The 23,992-nt window shown below is 47.4% G+C and overlaps 1 protein-coding gene across 2 annotated transcripts in view; it reads left to right on the top strand.

Annotated features, from left to right (window-relative positions):
- Pla2g4e (phospholipase A2 group IVE) overlaps positions 1–16,952 on the top strand; it is a 65,150-nt gene extending 48,198 nt beyond the window's left edge. For both annotated transcript variants that reach the window (XM_052181463.1, XM_052181462.1), the window contains exons 10-20: positions 172–209; positions 2,491–2,626; positions 3,788–3,924; positions 8,120–8,342; positions 10,792–10,906; positions 11,236–11,373; positions 12,874–12,981; positions 13,383–13,586; positions 14,462–14,628; positions 16,159–16,342; positions 16,735–16,952. In XM_052181463.1, the coding sequence (XP_052037423.1) occupies positions 172–209; positions 2,491–2,626; positions 3,788–3,924; positions 8,120–8,342; positions 10,792–10,906; positions 11,236–11,373; positions 12,874–12,981; positions 13,383–13,586; positions 14,462–14,628; positions 16,159–16,342; positions 16,735–16,952 (1,668 nt within the window). The remainder of the gene's footprint in view (positions 1–171; positions 210–2,490; positions 2,627–3,787; positions 3,925–8,119; positions 8,343–10,791; positions 10,907–11,235; positions 11,374–12,873; positions 12,982–13,382; positions 13,587–14,461; positions 14,629–16,158; positions 16,343–16,734) is intronic.
- The last annotated feature ends 7,040 nt before the right edge of the window (positions 16,953–23,992 follow it).

Below are 23,992 nucleotides of genomic sequence, written 5' to 3'. Positions count from 1 at the left end.
GACGTGGGAAGAGAGCATGCGTGTGTGTGTGTGTGTGTGTGTGTGTGTGTGTGTGTGTGTGTGTGTGTATGCGGAGCCCAGGGAGGGGTAGTAGTAAGTTTCTACCCCTTTGTTTGGCCCCCTTTGCTCTCAGTTTCATCTCTAACGGACATTTCACCTTTTTCTCATCAGGGAGAGAACTATGAGTTACACATGAAGTCTTCACCCTGGTAAAGTACCCCCCCCTTCTGTGCTCGCCCTAACTCAGAGGAGTAGGTGTGAGGAGGTAGTTCACTGTCATTTGGTTTGCCTTTTCTTCAATGGCTAATGAGGTTGGACGTCCATTCTGGACTTAATTGGCCATTAGTAGATCTTCTTGGGAGATGTGCTTATCCAAATCCTTTGCCTATGCTTTAAATGGGCTCTGTCTTACTATTAACTTACAAACGTTCTTTGTGTATTCTGGATACTAGCATTTTGTATTCAATCCTGTTTTGTGAGATGTCTTTATGTTTTCTTTGCATGTGTATTATTTTGTATTATGTATGACTGTTTGTTTACATGTATGTATGTATGTATGTCATATGCATGCCTGGTGCCTGCAGGTGTCAGAAGAGGGCATTAGGGACCCTGGTACTGGGGTGACAGAGGATTGTGAACTACCTTGTAGGTGCTGGGAACTGAACCCAGGTCTAACTGCTGAACCGCAGCTTCTAGCTCCTCTTTGCATTTTCTTGATGATGTTCTCCGAAAAACAAAGGTTTTTAATTTTGATGAAGCCTATTTTCACTCTTGTCACTTGTATTTTTTGGTGCCAAATCAAAGAAATATTGGTTACTCCAAAATCATGAATCTTTTGCTTCCATGTTTTCTTCTAAGATGCCTTTAGTTTTAGATCTTATGTCTAGGTTGTGATTGGTTTCTAGTTTACTTTATTTACCTTACATTTTACACTGCAGATATTCAACTGCTTCTGGATCATTTATCAAAAAGACTGTTTTTCCCTTGTTAATTTTTACTCTTGTTGAAAATTAAGTGCCGGGTGGTGGTGGCACACGCCTGTAATCCCAGCACTCTGGGAGGCAGAGGCAGGTGGATTTCTGAGTTCGAGGCCAGCCTGGTCTACAGAGTGAGTTCCAGGACAGCCAGGGCTACACAGAGAAACCCTGTCTCGAAAAACCAAAAAAAAAAAAAAAAAATAACCCGAAAATTAAGTGACTATAATATTTTTTATAACTTCTTTTTTACATACGTGAGTGTTTAGCTTGCACACGAGCCTTTGCACCACATGTGTTCAGTGCTAGCAGAGGCCAGAAGAGGGCGTCAGATACCCTGGAACTGGAGTTACTGACTGTTTAAGATACCATGTGGGTGGTGGGAATTTAATCTAAGTCCCCTAGAAGAGCAGCCAGGACTCTTAAGGCATCTCTCTGGTCCCTTGTCTATAATCTTATTTCTCGTTTCATTTGTTATGTCATCAGAAAAGTTACTTAATCTTGCTGGGGCTCATTTTTTCCCACCTAATTTCATCTTGTGCTTTGAAATCCATAAGTGAATGTATGTGAAATACCAGGGATATAAATGGTGGGCAGGATGCTCAGCAAATGCCGGCCAACACTTCTGTTACTATTCCTTCCCATGACTGCCAGGGAGAATAAGTTCTCACAGGAAGGGAGGTGCTGGGGAGCCTCCGGCCCTGCCTTCAAGGATGCAGCTTCCTCAGTAAGCTAAGATAGGTCAGAAACAGGGACTCCTCTGAGTCCCAGGGGAGGGGCTCAGAGGATTCAGGAACAGGGTAATTAAAAAAAAAGGGTGGTTCTTATGAAGATAAAGACCCTAACCATGGTTCAGAAAGCAGGCCCTGAGAACCTGGTGGGTCTTTGCCTCTGGGGAGCTTGAGGTGAGCGTGGGCGGGTCAGGTAGGGGCTTGTGTTTCGGGCTTGGACTTGCTCCAGACAGAGCATGTGATAAAAAGAGGGCAGGCACCAGGCGTGTCACGGCAGCTCGTGCCTCATCTGCCTGGAAGAGCTGTGGGGATGACACAGTGAGATCAGGGGCACGCGCGGCTTTGTCACTCGCACAAACACACAGGAGAATTGTGATTTTGTGGACTGAGAAGGAGCCGGGAGCTCCTCGGGAGCTGAGGGCTAGTTTGTGGGGCTCAGAAGAGTCTGTGCTCCCCAGTCCTGTCCCGGATGTTTTACCAAAGGGATGTACGAGGCCCTTGTCACTCATATGAGCTTTGGGATAGAGAAGGTACCTAGAGGAGCTTTTTGGAACTTTCTATATCCTGCTGAAGAGGCAGAAGTAGTGGTCTTTAGACCAGCTTACTGTGAGCCAGCTAAGGCTTTGGAGCCTTTGCCTGGAGTCTCACTAGGTACTGAATGGAGGTAGTGCTGGCCAGTAAGCATTCTGCAGATGAGAGTAGATGCCCCAGGTCACAGAGTAGAACCTGGCTCTACACCTGCTGATTAAAGGTGGAGCTACAGGGCTCCCTTTCTCATGCCACAGCTCTGACGCGCTGGATGTGCGGCTTGGATTCAGCCTGTGCCAGGAAGAGCTGGACTTTGTGCAGAAGCGGAAGGCGGTGGTGGCCAAGGCACTAAGTCAGGTGCTGCAGCTGGAGGAGGGCCTGTGTGAGGATGAGGTGGGTAAGCAGGGGCACCTGCCCCGGCTGAGGGTCACTCTGGGCTCTTGCCCCCCCCCCCCAATTCCATGTTCAAATAGCCACCTTATCCTTCCCAACTCCAGGGTGACTACTGTTCCACCTGGATTCCTGTGTTTGCTTCAACTGCTAAGGTCCTGGTCCCAGGACAAGGGCCCTGATAAATGTGACTCAATTATGTGTTCACCAGGGTAGGGGCTCCTGCCAACACACACTTGCATGCGTGCACATGCGCATGCACACTCAGGATCCTGATACAGCTAAGCTGTCTTACTGAGACAACGTGGAGATGTCATTCTCACCCAGCCAGGAAACATTTTGATGTTCTATCACCTAAGGCGCCCAATGCCAGCCCCCATCCACTTGTTCTCCCTCCTCTCCAGCATGCACATGTACCCATCCCCTCCAGAAATGACTGTGGGAAGTTGGAGAAGCCCCTCCCATTCCCACAGCCAGTTGCCTCTTCCCCTGGATGCAGCCAAAGCGCCCTCCATCTCCCTCTGTCTGTTAGTCCTAGGAGCAGGTTAGCCTCCAAGTACCTTGCTTCTGAGGCTGAGACAGGAGCAGAGCCATGACTGAACCTCAGCTTGAGGAAAAACTTTACAGTCCCTACTAAATGGAGACAGGAAGTTGGCTCACAGCTTCTTCTTTGATCTCATCTTTAGGGAACCACACCAGGGATGCCTTAAACCTATGCTAACCACCCTCGCCATCAGTAATGTGGGTTTTCTCTTGCTCTCACAAGTGCTGCATAGGCTGACCATGTGCCACGTATCAGACCAGGGACTCGTTAGTCCTGACATCACTGCCAAGTACAGATGTCATTCAGTCACCTGGCTCACATATTTATGGATACAGCCTCAGTTTTGATGCCTATTAACCAAGAACTCTTTAACCAGGACTCTGATTTACCGAGCCTAGGTTAGACAGCAGATCCCTTACTGATAATATAACTTGGTTTAGGTGATCTTCTGGACCCTGCTAAGTTACCCACTGCTCTGAGAAAGACAGTCCTCGAACCACCCCCTTCCCTCCCTTCTCTTAATCAGCTCTCTGTATTCCATCATTTGTATTAAGCTGGGGTCGCTCCATGTCCTTGTCTGTGGAGGAGCCCTTTCCAGAAATCTGCTTCTGTGCCTACAGGTACCAATAATAGCCATCATGGCCACGGGAGGTGGCACAAGGTCTATGGTCTCCTTGTATGGCCACCTGCTGGGGCTGCAGAAGCTGAACCTTCTGGACTGTTCTACTTACCTCACCGGCTTGTCAGGTGCAACCTGGTAAGGAACTGGACACCATCATTGGTGAAGCCCAGAGGAAGTAGCAGATGGGTGTGGCCTGGGATCTGGTGGAACCATGAACTTTCCCATCCCAAGTAAAAGTGACTCATGGTGCCTGGGAAGCTCTACCATGCACAGCTGTGGGATTTGAGGCATTTAGTTTAATTCCTTAGATTCAGTTGCTGGATCTGTAAAGTGGGCTTAACAATAGCCTCGGCCTCTCCCAGTATTAAGCACAGAGCTGCTGTATTCATTGGTCATTGTTGGCTATGTCCTTGGGGCTGTGGTCACAGCCCAGAAAAACATGGTCGTCAATGATTAATGAGCTTGGTGTTACCATCTTTCCTAGTGAGAGGCAGCCGCCCTCTCTGGGGGCTTGGCCCAGTCTCCCAGGATGGGTAGAACTGGCCCAGTTGCTCTGGCTTGCCTCCCTGAAGTTCCTCAGTGCTATCTTTTGTCTTTATCTCTGCCCTGTCAGGCTGCCTCAAGTAGCTGAAAGGAGTGAGCAGAGTTTGCACAGGCCGCCTCCTCCTGACTCTGCTGAGGTAAAAGGGAGGCAGGCACTGCACTCCTAAAAGGAAGCCTGGCAGGGTCAAATCTAACAGGAGACATAGCACCAGGAGCAAAAAAAATAAATAAATAAAATAAAAGTATTATTTGTTCATTAATATTTAACTCAAAAGGAATAAAGGAGCTTATAGATTAATGAAAATGTTTCAATGAATGTCACCGACACAGTTATCTTTATACACCACAGTCATAACTCAGACCTTTTAATATTTTATGTAGTGGAAGGGGCTCACTAAAGTCATCCCTGTGACTGTGTCAGGACCTCAGCCTCGAGACCCCCTGCTCTGCCTTTTCTTTCTATGGAACTCCGCAGAGCTCTCATCAGAGGGACTGGCTGTGAACCTGTCCTGGGAAGTTCCCTCGATATCTACTCCTCAGATGCCGCAAGCCTTGGATCAGATGGGACAAGTTCATGTTTGTCCTCTGCACCAGATGTAGCTGTCCATCGGCATCCTAGAGGGACTGGTCACAGGATATCCAGGGGGATATCGCTCTCAGCTGATATTCAAGCCCCTTATATACATGGCATGGTATCTGCATCATGTCCCACGCACACTCCTAAGGGGTTCCTTAAGTCATCTCTAGATTATTTACAGCACCAATGCAATTGCTGTGTAAGTAGATATGTTCTCTTATCTCAGGAATAATGACAGTTCATAGAGGTTCAGTAAACAGGGGAGAATTTTCTGAATGATTTCAATCTGCAGTTGGTTGGGTTTCTAGATGAAGAACATGCAGGTAAGGAGGCCACCCAGAGCTTCTCCACTGTTACTCTACAGATGGAGAGGCACAAGTTCTTGCCCCAGGTCACTCGTGTTAGGAATCATAGACCTAAAAATCTAAGCTCCGGCCAGGGCCTGTGCTCAGTGGCTACTCCCAGATAGCTAGAACGATAACTCACCGCACTAGAAGGGCGCCAGCTATGAGAAGCACACCACATGCTGCCCTTGCAGAGGAGCCAACTTTAATTCCCAACACCCAGGTCAGAAAGTTCTCAAGTGCCTGCAGCTCCAGTTCTAGGGGGATCCAATGCCTCACATAAGTTTTAAACATTATTATTATTGTTATAGTGGATGTGGTGGCCCAGTGCTCAGGAGTCAGAGACAAGTGGACTTTTGTGAATTCAAGGCTAGCCTGCCAGGTCTATACAGAGAAACCCTGTCTCCAAAAACCAAAAAAAAAAAAAAAAAAAAAAAAAAAAAAAGCTAGCCTGGTCTACTTACCAAGTTCCAAACTAGCCAGGGCTACATAGTGAAACCTCCATCTCAAACAAAAACAAAATAAGTAATAATAATAATAATAATAATAATAATATATGTTTAAAATGATAACTTGTTGCAGCAGGGCTGGGGGGCACTGTGTTATTCCTTTGGATTACTGTGTGGTAGACAGAAGATAGGGCCTCAGGCCCAGACAGAATGTCAGAGTAAAACATTCACAGGTCCCCTGAAGTGGGGAAAGCATGGGAAACATTCCCTTTTAAAACAATAGTTAAGGAGAGATAGCTCAGTGGTTAAGAGCACTAGCTGTTTTTCCAGAGGTCCGGAGTTCAGTTCCCAGCAGCCGCATGGTGGCTCACAACCATCTGTAATGGGATCTGGTACCCTCTGCTGGCAGGCAGGTGTACATGCAAATAGAGCACTCAATACACAAAATGAGCAAATCAATCTTTTTTAAACAACAACAACAACAAAGATTAACAAGCTGAGGGTGGTGGTTCATGCCTCTTATGCTAGCTAGTACTCATGGGATAGAAAGAGGCAAAAAGATCAGGAGTTCTAGGCCAGTCTCAGCTATATACTGAGTTGGAGGCCAGCCTGGTCTACACAAAACCCTGTCAATAAATGAATAATAAACAAATAAAGCAATAGCAATGGGTTTGGGGAAACTTTTTAAAAGTATGAAAGTAACAATAAGCTTCATGGAGGGCAGAGTACTGTCTGTAGAAGAAACCCCACCATTTTCTATCTTTCTTGGAATCAGTCCTAGGAAGGAAGGAGGCTCTTGTTTGCATATTGGGAGTCCCTAGACAATTCCCCTGCCACTGCAGAGTGCTCTGGACAAGAATAAAGAGGGCCCTTCCCTATGTTGACATACAGAAGGTTGATCCAGTAGTCAGATCCAGACCCAGCTAAGGATCACTGAACTGGAGAACAGAGAGTTGACCATTGCTGGGCAAGGTCATTCAGCTCATGACTGGAGTTTTTAAAGCTTTCTTCTTTAAAAAAATGTATTTTAAATTATGTGTCCGTGCTTGTGTGCACATGGCCATGTGGAGGTCGCCTTTCAGGACTTGGTTCTTTCCTCTCACCATGTAGTTGCCCGGGATCAAACTCAGGTAGCCAATCCTGTCGGCAAGCATCTTTCCCTGCTGAACCATCTTACTGGCCCCCAAACCAGACTTTGAACTCAGTGTTAAAAGGCTGCTCCAAAATTATAACATTAACTCGCTTCAGCAGAACCTTGCTGGGCTTCTATGGGGCAGGCAGGAGACAGAGAGGACCTCAGGCAGGAGGAGCCAGCCTTGCTGCCTCCATCCACTACAGTCCACATACAAGTTAAGAAGGAAAAGAGGAAGTGGAGATTGAGAAAGAAGGGGAAAGAGAAGAGGCTGAGGAAGAGCAAAGAGAGGGAAAAAACCTTTTCAAAAATTATTTTAAGTATATGAGTGCTCTGCCTGCATGTATGTCTGTGCACTGTGTGCATACCTGGTGCCTGCAGAGGCCAGAAGAGGGCATTGGATTCTCTAGGTTTAGAGGTAATGATAGCTGGGCAGTGGTAGTGCACGCCTTTAATTCCAGCACTTGGGAGGCAGAGGCAGGCGGATTTCTGAGTTCAAGGCCAGGCTGATCTACAGAGTGAGTTCCGGGACAGCCGGGACTACACAGAGAAACCTTGTCTGGAAAAACCAATAAATAAATAAATAAATAAATAAATAAATAAATAAAATTATAAAGAGACAGACAGAGAGAGAGAGAGAGCTTACAACAATGATAGTTGTAAGCTGTTATGTAGATACTAGAAATTGAATCTGGGTCCTCTGGAAGAGCAGCCAACACTCTTAAGCCCTGGGCCCCAGGAAGTAAAGTTTTAATTAGTGTCCTTGACTGGAATCAGCTAATCCAGAAATCAAGTGTTCCCATTCCTACCTCATCACAGCTGTGATGTTTCGCACAATGGTAACTCGTGATTTTTTTTTTTTTTTTTTACAAAAACTGTATGAGCTGGGTACATCAATCACAATTCTTCACCATTTCAGTTAGGGAAACTAAGACAAAGAGTGGTTAAGTAGATTCTCCAAGATTCCAGGTTCACATAGCAAGTGAATGGTAGAGCCTGGTTTTGAACCCAGGAAGATCTGAGCCCAGAATTCTCATCTCAACTAGTGTGATATGCCCAATGTACAATAAGCATTCAAGAGAGGGAAATGATCAATTGTGAGAAGCAGGTTTGCTTGCCTCTCCCACAGGCCCTCCCTCATTCCCTTTCCTCCAGACTCTTCTCCTGCCGGGTCTGGGACTCCCAATGCTCTCCTGATCTGCCTGCCCATCTTCTGTCCAGAATGGACAGAGTTGCTCAGACCAGGGCTGGGGTAGCTCTGTCATCTGCTCTTGTCTCGTACCAGGACTATGGCTACCTTGTACAGTGATCCTGAATGGTCCTCCAAAAACCTGGAGCCTGTTGTCTTTGAGGCCCGGAGACATGTTGTCAAAGACAAGATGCCTGCCCTGTTCCCAGATCAGCTCTGCAAATGGCGAGAGGAACTCCAACAGCACAGCCAGGAGGGCTACAAGACCACGTTTACAGACTTTTGGGGCAAGCTGGTGGAGTACAGTCTGGGAGATAAGGTGAGTGTTCAAGCTTTCCTGGGTCCCACCTGCCTAGACTGCAATCAAATCATGGTCTTTCCTCTTCTGAACCTCTATAACCAAAGACATTAGGTTAGACCTGCAGGCACATCCTCAGGCTGGAAGAATCATGGGTGTCTAAATACATATCAGGGTGAGGAAGATAGTGAGGTCATCTTTCACATCCCTTTCAGAGAACTAAGACCCCCATGTTGGGCAAGCCTGGGTGCTCCCCTGCATACACGAAGCATATTTTCTGAAAGCCATGACAAACATCCATAGGTGAAAGTGGGAAAGAAGCTGTCAGTCATGCTTTCAGTCTGACCCCACATGGAGGAGAGACAAAGAAAAGCCAAACAGAAAGAAGCGTGTAAGTGCCGTGTGGCCTAGAAAGGCTCAGAGCAAGGCCTTTGTGTTAAGTTCCTGATTCAGGGAGAGACCCTTCTTCAACAAATAAAGTAAGCAATTGAGGAAGACATCTGATATCAACCTTGGAATCTACACACACATAATACTATACACACATGTACATATACACACATACATACATATACATACACATACATATACATACACACATACATATATACACATATATACACACATAACACATACATTCACACATATACACACATACACACATATACACATAATACTATACACATACATGTACACATACACACATATACACATATATACATATATATACACATACATACATATATACACATATATACACACAACACATACATTCATACATATACATACACATACACACGTACACACACATATATACACACATACACATATAAATATACATTCACACACACACATACACACATACATGCATACATACATACATACACCCATCAGCATGAATGAAAACACACATTAAGTATATGTGTGCATACCAAAATACATACACATGAAATATATAAAAAAGAAAAGGAAATGAGACATTTTGAGCAGTCAACAATGAATTGACTCTCATTTTTTTGTTGTTGTTCTGAAATAAAGTCTCACATTGTATAGCCCAGGCTAGCCTGGGACTCACATAGTTGGAGCTGGCTTTGAACTTTTAGTTATTCTCTTGCCTCCTCCTTCCAAGTGCGCTGGGATTACATGTATGTGCTACCAAACTATTCCTCTTTAATTTTTTAATTTAAAGATTTTTTTAGATTTATTTTATAAGTGTATTTCACCTCCGTGTGTGTGTGTGTGTGTGTGTGTGTGTGTGTGTGTGTTCACCACGTGTGCCCACAGAGATCAGAAGAGGGCCTTGGGTCCATCTGCCTCTGTCTCCCACATGATGGGATTAAAAGCATTCATTATCACAACTGGCATCAAAAGAATTTAGCAATGATAATCAATAATTACCCACATGCTGAGAAGAAAGCACCACAGCTTTCTCAGCTGGAAGTCTGAGCATTCTGAGGCTCTAGAGCAGTGAAGACCTAGGCTAGGAGAGAGAAGCAAGCCTGGGATGCTGTGAGGAGCCTCTGCCCTTCCACTCGGCCTGTGGCAGGAGCCCATTACCCTCCAGCACTGCCGACCCAGCTGGGCTCTTCCCTGAGTCTGTGGCTTTGTTTCTAGGATATTTAACTCCATATTGTCCAGATCTCTGGGTCCAGTTGTGATACGTACCTATTTTGCTTCAGGGAAGGCCTAAGAGTTGTTGGGCAACACAGTGTTTGCCATTCCACCCAGGGTCTGGAATTTTGTACACAGGGTAACCATGGATGGTCAGAGCTCGGGTCCCTAGCACCTCAATGTTGCTTCATTTGTGTTGGCTGATTCACTTTGGGACACAGAGGCCCAGGAATAGCTTCAGGATCTGCTTCACTGATGACACACAGGACTCTGGGGACTTGGGGCTTACCTAGACTGTCACCTACTTTCAGGTTTCTAAGCCTCCAGTTAGGAAGGGGGGAAGAAAGAAAGAAAGGAAAAAAGAAAGGAAGGAAGAAAGGAAGGAAGAAAGGATGGAAGGAAGGGAAAAGGAGGGAGGGAGGGAAGGACAGGGGGAGAGAGATTTGCCTCTTATATTTTGACAGAACCCAACACACCAAGATAATAAGGCAAAAATTCCTGGTGCCACTCAGGGTCCAGGGGTGAATGAGAAATAATTGCAATAAGAAAGAACAGTGGTGGGCTTTCCTACCTTCGCCATATCCTCTAGCTCCTGAGACGTGAGAGCCTTGACAGGGGACAGCCTTAAATTACAGAGCCAGCCCCATCTTACTTATGGCCTGAGCTGCCAGACAGCCTAAGAAGATGATATACCTTCTCCATATGCATTTAAGAGTTGACAGCTCGAGTCGCTGCACCCAACACCAGTCGTCTGGGGGGTATCCGGAGCCTGGAAATAGCTGTTAAAGGTTCAGATTGTTCTCTGGTTCTTCCCTGACTGCTTGTCAGGCACCTCTCCTAAGCACTGGTGTCCCTACAGAAAAATGAATGCAAGCTGTCAGATCAGCGAGCTGCCCTGTGCCAGGGACAGAACCCTCTGCCCATCTACCTCACCATCAACGTCAAGGATGATGTAAGCAACCAGGACTTCAGAGGTAACAGTGCCCCACAGGTGAAGAAATCTCCCTCAAAAGTGGGGACGATCAGGCAGTGTCCCATAGCTTCCCGGGGCTTATCTGATGGGTCAGTGAGAAATGAAGACAGTAAAGAATGACACTCTGAGATTTTTTTTAGGCTGCTCAAAAGGGAAACCTAGAAGGATCCATTTTTGTCCGTTTATCCAGATGCCCCCTTGTGTTACAAAGGGGAACTGCAGCTTGCAATAGCAAGCTCCCCATGGCCCTGGAGCCAGCACTGGTGGGCTGGAGGGAAGGCTGTGTGGATGGCTCCCCAACCTGAGACTGATGCTGCTCCCTGTGTACAGAATGGTTCGAGTTTTCCCCCTACGAGGTGGGCATGCAGAAGTACGGAGCCTTCATCCCCCCCGAGTTATTTGGCTCCGAGTTCTTCATGGGGCGGCTGATGAAGAGGATTCCTGAGCCGGAGATGTGCTACATGCTAGGTGACTCTCTCTGATACTCAGCCCCAGTATCTGATACTAGGCCTGCCTTCGACTAACAACAGGGAGATTCCAGTCCCATTGCCGGTTGCCATGGTTAGCCTTGAACTCTTGAACTTTCTGATCTATTGCTTTATATTAAACCAGGAGGGGCTCCTGAGCCTACTTCCAGATTGCGCCTGCCCTAATCTCCCTGAAGTCTGTTAGGCCTAGGGAGACATCAGTAAAGGGACGCTACAGGAGTCACTCAGCACCCTAGTCTCCTGTGGTCTATTTGGGTTTGCTCAGAAGATCTTGCATCCTGGGTATGGAAGGCTGAGATTAAAAAATTGCCACGCCCACTTTCTCCCTGCCTGGCTCTGGGCGGCAGTGTGCCTGCTTGCAGCGAAGACTTGGCACCTCAGATCCCAGGCAGAGAGGACCCCAACAGACAGGACAGAGCCACTGGTTGGGAAACAGCCCAGCTGCCTGTTCTTTGCTCTCTGGTTCCTCAGAAGCCAAGGTCACTGAGTGCCGGGTCCACGGACTGTGAGAGCTGGTCTTTGCTCTTTGCTTCCGAGTCTCATCTGTAAAAAGTGACCTCAGAAAATAAGCCTGCCATTACAGCGTCAAGAGCAGCTGTTTCAACTTCTTTTATTTAAATAGGATGTCTAGCTAGATTCCACTTACTCAATCCATTCCAGAAAGTTTAACTCAAGGCTCATTTCTTCTACAAAGTCCACAGAGAAGCCCACAGCCCACAGTTCTGTCTCCTTGAGCCTGGTTCCCATGTGCTTCTGAAACCTGTAGATCAGTTTGAACTGATTCTTCACATGTTAACTGCATAGAGGTCGCCTAAATTACCTAGTTTCTCTGGACCTGTTTTCTCCGTGTGAGATGAAAAATTAAATTAGTATTTATTTAATTAGTATGTATTAAATTAGTCATTAGTATTTGCTTGTTGCAATAGGGTCTCACTCTGTAGCCCAGGGGGGCCTGGAGCTTACTTTATAAATATCCTAGGCTGGTTTCAAGTTCACGTCAGTCCTCTTGCTTCAGCCTCCCTACTGGGACTTCAGGTGTGAGCTCCAAAACTGGTTTTATTATTATTATATTTTTAATGTATCTTTATAGTATATAAATTTTGCATTAAAAGCAAAAGCTAGCCTTATGTGTCTTACTGTGTGCCAGACACCATCTTAAGTGCTTTCTCCATGTAGACTGATGCAAGATCAGAGCCAGGCTTGAACTTACAGCCTACACTTTTAGCTGTCAGTCCCCAACATAGCTGAGCCTTGGGCACCCCCTGCTCCCTGCACTGGGGGAAGGGGGAAAAAGAGCTGAGGCCTGGCTCCCTCAGTCACTGCACAGAACTGTTCTGTGGGAGACAGAATCCAAGTCCGCACCACCCCCAACAGCCTGGCCTAGAGTAGGCATGGGCCTAAGGCTGGACCGGTGGGATTTGGGGGTGGGGGTGGGCAGGGAGTCTGGGGAGAGTCACTTGTGACTTTTCTGCTTCTCTAGGGTTGTGGAGTAGCATCTTTTCCCTGAACCTGCTTGATGCCTGGAATTTGTCCCACACCTCAGAGGAGTTTTTCTATAGGTGGACAAGGGAGAAACTGCATGACATCGGTGGGTGACACCCCGGTTCCCCTCTTGGGTAATGAATCTATTGGGTATGGATCATGAACTATGGACTGATTGCCTACCAGGGTTTCCACATTACCACTGTGACCCAGACATGGGAAGGCAGTTGGCCTAAAGCATCGCTGGGGGCAGGGTGGTTATAGGTGGTACTCAGAGGCCAGAAGAATGCTCTGGTATCCAGAGAGCTGATAAGCCTAGGGAGTCTGTGAGCACGGAGAAAAACCAAACTTCTGGGCTCACCATCCGCTCTGCGGCCCTCCTTCCTTCTCTGTCTCCTTCTCTATACCCTCCCCACCTTGTCTCATAAAGTGGCTCACTCTCTAGGGCCAAGCAACCAGGTGCTACCCCAACTTTTGTAACCTGCCCTCCATCCCTTCTCCCTGCAGAAGATGATCCCCTCCTGCCTGAAATCCCGAGATGTAACGCTAACCCCCTGGAGACCACGGTAGTGATCCCAGCAACGTGGCTGTCCAACACCTTCCGAGAAATCCTCACACACAGGCCCTTCGCGTCTGAGTACCACAACTTCCTGTACGGGATGCAGCCGCACGCTGACTACTTACAGAACACACAGTTCTCCATGTGGAAAGGTACCCCAACCTGGGCCGGAGCTGTTGGGGGGAAGGCAAAGCAAGCACTGAAGCTGCCATGGAGAAAGATGGTCTCCTCTGCTCACACGGAACACAGCCAGCTTGGGCAAAGGGAGAGTGGGGACAGGGCCCGACATTACCTGAGAGCTTGAATGAATGTGGCTTTGCCAGCAGGGGGCAATGCAGGCCTTAGTTAGTTAACTGACTGTAACCTGCATTCCAGCTGCAGATGTTGGCCCTGGTTTACACATGGAGAGATATGGGCTTTTTTTTTTTTTTTTTTTTTTTTTTAGCAATATCTTGTGGGAGCCCCTTTCACTGTGAGTGGTGTCCCCATTGCAGTTGAGCAAGCACAGCCCAGCTCAGTCTCACAGCCCCAGGCCTCAGATCACACTCTCATAGCTGGGATTCTGTTCGCCTCCTTGAGAAGGCTTTAGGGACCAGGGCTAACATCCTTCCTATTCCACCACATGCAAATCTTCTTTGTCGTTTTATTTGGCCACAGCCTTCAAATTCCCTTCAGCCTGGGCTGTTATTCTTGTCCTTGCTGTCTGGTGATAAATGGGCCGATAGCTCTGGGTCCATGGGTAACCCCTTAAGCCCTTTGTTCTCCACAAGCTCTTAGGATGAGTCACAGTGGATTCGTGTGCATAACCCATAGAAGACTCACTAAAGCCTCAAGAGCATGTTGGTATCCACTAGCCTACCCAGAGAAGGAGGCCTCAGTATCCTAAGGAGAATGTGGGAGGCTAGAGACCCAGGCTGAAGAAAGAAAGCTCCAGGCAGGGCGCTCTGTGCATACGGGTGCCTCCATGCCACCTACAGTTGACATGGCGGCACCTGGTGGGATGGTAACAGGAAAGCTTGCCTTTCAGACACGGTACTGGACACCTTCCCAAACCAGCTGACACAGTTCACAAAGCACCTGTACCTGCTGGACACTGCATTCTTTGTCAACTCCAGCTATGCGCCTCTCCTTAGGCCAGAGAGAAAAGTCGACCTTATCATCCACCTCAACTACTGTGCAGGATCCCAGACAAAGGCAAGTATTACAGAGACAGCCAGTGGCTCCTGGGCCGTCACAGTCAGCGCCACCACCTCAGAGGCCTGAGCAGCTCTAACGGGGAGGGTGCAGTCTGCAAGCACACTCTGAGACTGCAGGAGAGCTTAAGGCACAGCATGATATGGGGCTAGAGGACCAAACCTCACTGGCACTGGCTGGCTCTCACATGCTGGAACTGGGCGTTTGCATGAACTCCATAAGCGGCAACTCTATTATCGCTTTTGAGTGTCTGTTGTACTCGGTCATTTATCAGCTTGAAAAAAATCATGAGTAGTTTGTAATATCTTATTTTTAAAATAATCCCAAGGGGGCTGGAGAGATGGCTTAGTGGTTAAGAGCACTGACTGTTCTTTCAAAGGTCCTGAGTTCAAATCCCAGCAACCACATGGTGGCTCACAACCATCCATAACAAGATCTGACGCCCTTTTCTGGTATGTCTGAAGACAGCTACAGTGTACTTACATATAATAAATGAATAAATCTTAAAAAAAAATAATCCCAGAGACCGTGTAATCACAGGGCCTCCATATAATCACACAAGTGACCAATAGTTTTGTTGTTGTTTTATATATATATATGTATATATATATATATATATATGATTTATTTATTTTATGTATGTGAGTACACTGTCAATCTCTTCAGACATACCAGAAGAGGGCATCAGATCCCATTAGAGATGTTATGAGCCACCATGTGGTTGCTGGGAATTGAACTCAGGACCTCTAGAACAGTCAGTGTTCCCAACCACTGAGTCACCTCTCCAGCCCTGTTGCTATCATCATCATCATCATCATCATCATCATCATCATCATTACTACTACTACTACTTTTTCTTTAAGAGGAAATCTTAGACTTTTTGTTTTTGGTTTTTTGGTTTGTTTTTGGTTGACTTTGACATAATCTAAGCTTAAAGCTGGGAGAGGAAAGGAATTACAGACAGCTGATGAAAATGAAAGCAATCATCGTGACCTGGGTTTGTAAATAAACCACAGTGTGCTTCCCTACCTAGGATCTTGCCTGGTCCTTGCACTAGTTCTTTATGTGGATGGCACAACTAGTTATCCCTCTGTCAGAGGCAGAATCAAGACTCAGTAGCTAGCTGGAGCACATGCACGTAAGTCAAGTATGAGACTCTTTGTGACTTTTAAAGGCAGCTTTTCAAAGTCCAGCCCTTGGACACTGCCAGTCAGAACTCCAGGGACCAGGCCCAGAGTCTGTTAATCTCACAGAATGCACCGCAGTCTCCCTGGTCTGTCTTTCGGTCATGCAGCAGTAGCAGGGCTTCTAGGTTTAAAAAATTCATGGAAGGAACTCTCAGCTGGCTGAGCACTAGCCTACTGCCTGGGCCTTTTGTCCTGTGCTGGCTTTTTTTCCTAAAAGTTCCACAGGGTGGCAAAGCAGGTTGGGACCAGTTAGCTAGGAAAATCAGGAAAACAGGCCCAGGAACTCTGTGTGGTTTCCCTGCCCCCAGGCTTCCAGCACTCACCTTCTCCCATGCTGTTACAGCCCCTGAAGCAAACCTGTGAGTACTGCACGGAGCAGAATATCCCCTTCCCCAGCTACTCCATCCAGGAGGATGACAAGAATCTCAAGGAGTGCTACTTGATGGAGAATCCCCAGGAGCTCGATGCCCCCATTGTGGCTTACTTCCCACTCATCAATGACACCTTCCAGAAGTACAAGGCTCCAGGTAAGCCCCCTCTACATTGTATTCCTAGTCTCCTCTGGACACAGATGACATCTCCTGGTTGTCACACCTGGCTTAACTCTAGTCTGAGCCCAGAGAGAGAAAGAGATTTCCTTCCTTTCATCTTTATCCATGAACTGGCAAACATGGTCTCTGCTCTGTTAGTCATTTGACCATTTTATCATACCCAGCTGTGTGGAATCTTGAAATGGATGAACTGTGCCTCTGCCTAGAGGAACTTAGCATGTGTATGTGCGTGTATGTGTGTGTGTGTGTGTACATGCAGATGTGTTCACACATACATATAAGAGTAGATGCATGCCAGTGTGTCTATGTGTGCAAAAAAGTCCTTACAATCTACCATAAGTGTCTATAGCAAATCCTCCTGCCCCAAGGTGTAGAGCGAAGTCCCGAGGAGCTGGAACTGGGCCAGCTGAACATCTATGGACCGAAGTCACCCTATGCCACCAAGGAGCTGACGTACACAGAGGCCAACTTCGACAAGCTGGTGAAGCTCTCAGAGTATAACATCCTCAATAACGAAGACAAGCTCATGCAGGCCTTGAGACTAGCAATGGAGAAGAAACGCATGAGGAACCAGAGTCCTTCCTAGGCCTGGGGGAGTCCTGTCCATCTTGTGTCTGCTTCTATTGTCGGAAGCATCGTCCCCCAAAGCAGACCTCATTCACAACTGGCCCTACTCTCTGGCTAGGGGTACAGCAGCTCAGCCTGGGCTTTCTAGTAAAATTACAAATGAGCAAAGGTGAAGAGAAAAGAGTCTTTTGGGTTTTATACCCCTCGAGTTTCTCTCTCCTGCCAAGGAAGGGCCAATGGTCACAGGCAACCACACAGTCTTGAGTATAGAATGTGAATATGTGGGGACACAGACAGTGGCTAGTTCCCAAGAGACCTCACCCTCAGAGCCAGAGGCAAGAGTTCCCTAAGCCTCCCCTTCCCTCCTTTCCTTTCTTCCCATGGCCAGCCTAGAGCAATGTCCAGGAAAACCAAGAACCACTTTAAGTTTCTCTAGAAAATGCTTTGTAAATTTAAGGCAAATCTTAACAAGATTGTTGTTGCCTTAATTTAAGGCAATTCTCAATAATAATATATTGTGATTTATTTTTATTTTTTACTATGATGAAGAGAATATTAATAGAAAGCCTGATCTCTGCCACTGCAAAGCCAACCCATGTCACTAGGGCCTCTTCAGCTTCCAGAGCCCTGGGCTGGTGTGCATGTAGGCCTGACCAGGACCAGGTCTAAGCCCTCAGCTCCAGTGAAACCAGCACTGCTGGCAACACAAAAAAAGCTCACAGAGCGAGGATCCAGGATGCCATCCAGGGAGGCCTGGGCAGCCTGTGGGCAAGTGGCACCAGGTACGTGACGCTGTCCGGTGCCATCAGCATTCTCTGGCATTTCCCTGGCTTGCAGATGGGGTTATTTATTTATAAATATTTTTCCTCTTATTTATCACAGAAACACTATGGCCTATTTATTTAAGTTCTTATACAGTGACTCAGAGATTAAGGTTTGTAAGGATGACCTCAGAATGGTGAGTTAGGACTCTGAGGAGAATCTCTGTGAAGCCCTGGACACCCAGCCACCCAGCCTCCAGGCTTCACTAAAGGGTCGAAGGGGAGTCCTGCAGTGAGCAGGTAAAAGCCAACGGGCAGCTAGGGATGTGGCCTTTGGGGAGCCCAACATGGCTGGAGGACAAAGCCCTCTGCCTGAGTCACATGATCCCTCCATAGTCCTGGTTGTTGAGAGATGGATGGCACCCAACCGTTTTGTTTGTTTCAAATGGACTCCCGTTTCCATCATTGCTATTGGGCCTGGCTATAATCCCAGATCCAGCCACACTGACAGGAAGCCATATGGTGAAGAGAGCAGTGCCTCTTCTCCAGCCTTACCTGTCAGCCATACCCGCTGAGGGTGGTTGACTCCTGTGTGGGTAACACTGGGGAAGGATGGATTTATCACACTCTGCTACCAGCTTGGGGAGCATGAGTCCACAGAGCCATTGATGAGCTGGGCTTCTGAGCCTGCAACCAAGTGTTGCTGATGCCAGTTGGATGCCCGTCACCTCCTCTAGCCCTCCACTGGAGCAGCTAGCTGTTGATGCTTCTGCTTCCCCCAGGCAGGGAACAGGCTCTGAATTATCAGAGAGAGCCAGGATAGAATGTGCATTTGGCAAGGTGAAGGCAGCCAGCCATGCCTTGGGCTCGCCATAGCATGTAAAGTTTATAAGAGCACTGTACCATTTGAACACAGAATAAAGTGGTTATGAAGGTGAATATTGGTTCATCTGTTTTCATTTCTGATGCCACAAAGCACTCCTGACCCCCATCCTTGCCCCTAACTCTCACTTCTGCCCTCAGCCCCACAATTCACTCCTCTGGTCTTTCTTCTCTCTAGCAGCTACTATGGGTAGAGGAGGCGTGGTCCACACATGCCTCGTCAGGGAGCTTTGTCGACTGCTGCAGGGGTGGCCACTGCTTGTAGTGAGGCCGCCCCTGTTTTTATGAAGTTGTCATCAGCTAGCAGAGGACTACCTGGGGCAGGCCAAGCTGCTTCCAGTCCTTGTGCTTGGACTGAAGAACCGAAGGAGGCTAACGACAGCCTTCCCCGGCAGCAAGCGCGTGCTTTGTGCACAGCGAGTTGCAAACCGGTTGCTCCCCAGGAACGTACGTTTTGGTTGTGTCAGTAGTAAGACAGTCATGCTGTCACCCTCAGCATCCTGAGGAGTCCCCTAAGCTGTGTGAGCATTGGTTCAGGTCAAATTGGGATTCCTAGCTTCAACACAGAGAGAATTTGAGGCCAACCTGGAACTGTGAAACACAGTTGGCATTTTTACTAGGGGGATTTTAATATAGGCTTAAATAGGAAAGGGGGGGCAGAGGAAAATAAAGACACATCTAAATGGAGCTTGCTCTTCCTAAGGGGCAGCAGAGGGGATAAGATGTGTGAGCAAGCAGGGACTCCTCAGGGGGGACTCAGCAAGTCACGGCTTAGCACTAGACATGTATACATTTTATTTGCTTTCAAGTTCCATCTCTAAAGGCTATTAAGTTCCTTCTCCTTCTCCCTCCTCACTCTCTTCTAATAAGAGAGCTGAGACGTGAGGTGGAGAGCACTCATGCACTCAGAGATGCAGTGGATAAATTATAATCTGATAAGGTAAAACCAGAAACCATCGCAGCAAGATGACTCAATAGGTAACCTTAAGTAAAACAAAACAAAACAAAAAACGCATCCAAGCCTGGCCACTGAGTTCAATCACAGAACCCACATGATGGTGTGGAAGTGTGCGTTGTGGCACATGCACACACATACACAAACTCACGAGCACATGTGTGCACACTAACATGTTTCTTTTCTTCTTCTCCTTTCAAGAGGGAAAACAAAACCCAGAGGCCACTGGGGTTGAACAAGGAGTTGAGAATGTATCTTTTCTTTGCAAACGGAATTTCTAGAGAAATTACTAGAAAATTGCAGGTCTGTGGCTGGGGAGAGAGAAAGACCTTGAGCACTAGCTAATTGTGTGGAATTCTCATTCTGTTGTTAATTAGAGGCTTCAACTTGAGGCTGGCGTGAGGGCTGTGCCTCTTATCTCAAGTCTCCAAAATTTTGCCTTTCCTCCTTTCCTCCTATCCTTAGGGAAACCAGAGTTAGGGTTAGGGTTGGGGTTAGGGTTAGGGTTAGGGTTGGGGTTGGGGTTGGGGTTGGGGTTGGGGTTGGGGTTGGGGTTAGGGTTAGGGTTGGGGTTGGGGTTGGGGTTGGGGTTGGGGTTAGGGTTAGGGTTGGGGTTGGGGTTGGGGTTAGGGTTAGGGTTGGGGTTAGGGTTAGGGTTGGGGTTAGGGTTGGGGTTGGGGTTAGGGTTAGGGTTAGGGTTAGGGGAAGGCTTCACTCTGCACAGTTGCTGAGTCATGTGCCCACAGCCCTCCTGGGCCCTAATGCCTGACTGCTACCAGCACCTGTCTCTGCTCTCTGAACCTCAGGCTGCCCACAGCTTCCTTGCTAACCAGTTCAACTTGCAAATAATTTGGGACATGTTACTATGCAGGTACCGAGACACAAGAAGGGGCCAACCAGTGACCAAGCTCCAAGGAGCACCCCAAACCCCCTTATGGGAAGTCTACATGGAAACTGATCCTCCCAGTCTCTGTAACCAAGGGTAGAGCCCTCCTGCAAAAGGCAAGAGCAAGGAGGCCAGGCTAATGATCCCTTCCCTCCTGGCTTCTGCCCAGGACGACAGAGCCCCTCCTCAGGGCTCCTCCTCCTGCTGCTGATATTTTAGGAGGTCCTGTATCTCTGCCCCTCCCCCCACTGCATACCCACTCTCTTCTTCGCAGTCTCAGCTATTCCCAGGACCTAACAGTTGTTTCTTCTTCAACAACTCAACATTCTGATGCCAGCTGAGACAACTTTCCCTTGTTCTAAGCAAAGGCTTTGTAAGTCTGTATCTGCTAGCATGGTTTTTACTATACAATCTAAAGATCTAAAGCCACTCAAACAAAGCTAAAATTCTTTGTCTTTCAGAGTTCTAGGGCTCTTTCAGTGTTATCTGCATCCTCGGGACTGCCTTTCAGCCTACTGTCACTACCTGAGCTCCCCCAGTATGCCTCTACTCTGGGCAGAAGGGAAGATAAAGGGGCCTTGAGACTTTTGGTCTATGAAGTTACTAAAATCAGGCCTAGCCTATCTCCGTATAAACTTTTCTTTGAAAGAGAACTAAACTTTTATCTAAAGAGCAAGAATTACCAGGTGTACCAGCTGTTCTGGTTTTCCAGGCAGTCTCCAACTTTGTGATCTTATAGCCTAGCCTAGAATTTACAATGTAGCCCAGGTTACCCTTAAACCCACAGCAGCTCTTCTGCCTTGGGCTCCCAAGTACTGTGATTATGGGCCTGTGTCACCACACCCAGCCTTTCCCAGCTGTCTATGGCTCTGAGTATAAGGACATTAAATAGCCACTGTGTGATTAGTATCAGAGTCTGCTGGATCAAGGGACGGACAGACCAAGGAGAGCTCCTCTCCACTCCACAGTGAGAACGTGGCACAAGCAGCTAGTATAGCTCTGGAGAACACAATGACCTGTGGGCAGAAGAACCCACTCCAAGATGGCTTCTTGGATCAGTGAGATGGTTCAGTGGGTTAAGTGCTTGTCACACAAGTCTGATTACCTGAATTCAATCTCTAGAACCCACCTAAAGGTAAAGAGAGAGAGAGAGCTGACTCTGTTAGCATTCTCTCTAAGCTCCACCCCACAATTACCTAACAACAGCCAGGTAGGGACCCACTATAAAAGGGGCTGCTTGCCCTTCCTCCCTCTCTTGCTCCTTCCCTGCTTCCATTCCCCCTTCTCTCCCCATTCCTCTCCCCACCCCCACGTGCTGATGGCCAGCCTCTACCCTTCTACCCCTCTCCTCTTCTCTCTCTCTCTCTCTCTCTCTCTCTCTCTCTCTCTCTCTCTCTCTCTCTGCCTTTCTCTGCCTCTACTACCCTCTTGACTCCCCTCCCCATGTCCTGAATAGACTCTATTCGTGTGGCTGGTCCCTCAGGGGGAAGGGATGTCTCAACAGGGGCCCCGCGGAGGCACACACTTCCCCCATACCTCACCACACCTCCATAGAACATATCCCTTCTCTTTATCTTTTTATAAGCACATCAGACTCTGCAAAGTTGTCCTCTGACCTCCACATGCATGCCTTGGCCCCATGCACCTATGTGCATACACCACACACACATACACACACGGCTTTGTGTGTGTGTGTGTGTGTGTGTGTGATTATAATCCAGTGATATCATTTCCCCTCTCCCTTTCCTCCCTCTAACCCCCACTCCCACCCCTCCTTTCTCTCTTTCAGATTTATGCCTTCTTGTTTTCATTTTTTTAAAAATGATGGCTCCACTCACAAGATAGACCAGATTCAAGAGGACAAAGAACTCACCTCCAAATAAGAGGAACGTCAAAAACCATGCATCAAGGTTTTAAATCCTAGCCTGTAACCTTTGACAGCACGTTCCAGGGCCAGGTGTAATGTGGTCTGTTTCTGGCAACAAGCCTTTAGTTAGGAATTGCATTTTTGTCTTTGAAAATTGGTATGTCTAATCAAGTCCACGGGGTGCAGTCTCAGGTCTCTCCAGGGGCTGTGAGGGGCCAGCTTCTGACAGTTCTTTGCTTTGCTGTTCCTGTATGGTTCTTGGTCTAGGGGTCCAGACTGAGCTCTGGAACTCCAGCACTACACCATTATTCCTGACCAGAAAAGAAAGGGGATTTTTTTTTTTAAATCAAGAGCTGGTTGAGGGTGGTGCACACCTTTAATCCCAGCACCTTTAATCAGGAGGCAGAGGCAGGTAGATCCCTGAGTTTGAGGCTACCCTGGTCTACAGAGTGAGTTCCAGGACAGCTAGGGCTACACAGAGAAACCTTTGCCTCAAAAAACTGAAATTTTTTTAAAAAATTAAAAATCAAGTTTTCTTCCTGTTAAGAAGACTTCTTGGAAGCCTTGGGCTCACATAACTCTGACTAGAACTTAGACTCATGGCCATACATGCCCTCAGGAGCTTGGAAAATATAGTTTTTAATCTAGATAGCAATGTGCCCAAGTACAAGGTCAGAGTCATCTTGCTAAAAAGTCTTCCCTGAGGGACCTATGGACATCCCAACATCCATGTCCTACTAGCTGCATCTCAAGCGACCTCAGTGATGTGGGAAGCAGAGCAGGGTGTGAGAGCAGTGAGGCTTCCTTCACAGGCTCTCTCCTCATAGGCCTCTAAGCCAGTCGGCAGTGTGAGGTACTGCACTTGATGGGCATCTACAGCCAGCCACTGAGCACAGCCCAAGACAAACCTGTGACCAAGGAGTACGGGCAGACCCTTCCACAATAATGCCAGAGCTAGGCAGCAATGGTGCATGTCTTTAGTCCCAGCACTTGGGAGGCAGAGGCAGGAGGATCTAGAGGTCAGCCTAGTCTACAGAGTGAGTTCTAGGAGAGCTACGCAGAGAAACCCTGTCTCAAAGAAACATAATAATAACAATAACAACAACAACAACAACAACTATAGAACCTATCCAGACTTTGGCAAATATTACACCATCTCTCATATGCAGAATATAGATTTAAAAGGAAATACGAAGACAGAATGAGGACTATTTGGGTAGAGCAACGAGTCCAGCTTTGAGGAGAGGAGAGACAGAAGGGCAATGAGAGAGTGAACGTGGTCCAAGTCATGATATACGGAGGGAAAGTGTCAGATTGGGGCTGGAGACGTGACTCAGTATAAAGAGCCCACTGTGCAGGCGTGGGACCTGAGATTGGACCCTGAGCATCCACACAATTGTAATTTGAGTGTGGGGTTAGGGGATGCACTAGCCAGTCAGCCTGGCTGCACCAGTGGATTCCAGGTTCAGTGAAAGACCTTGCCTCAAAAAACAAGGTGGAAGGCAATAGAGGAGGAAAACATTTGACATCAACTTCTGGCCTATACACACACATGCATATGTGTGCACATGGATCCACATGAACATGTATGTACACACGGTACACCACATATACAAAAATACAGTGAAAGGCATGATTCTTCTTAACTTTTTATTGATTTTTTTGTAAATTTCATGTCATGAACTCCAATACCACTTATTTCCCTGTC

The sequence above is a fragment of the Apodemus sylvaticus genome, chromosome 5 (assembly GCF_947179515.1).
Source record: "Apodemus sylvaticus chromosome 5, mApoSyl1.1, whole genome shotgun sequence".
NCBI lineage: Eukaryota > Metazoa > Chordata > Mammalia > Rodentia > Muridae > Apodemus > Apodemus sylvaticus.
Note: the sequence above shows the minus strand (reverse complement) of the source record. Positions and strands in the feature narration are given on the sequence as shown.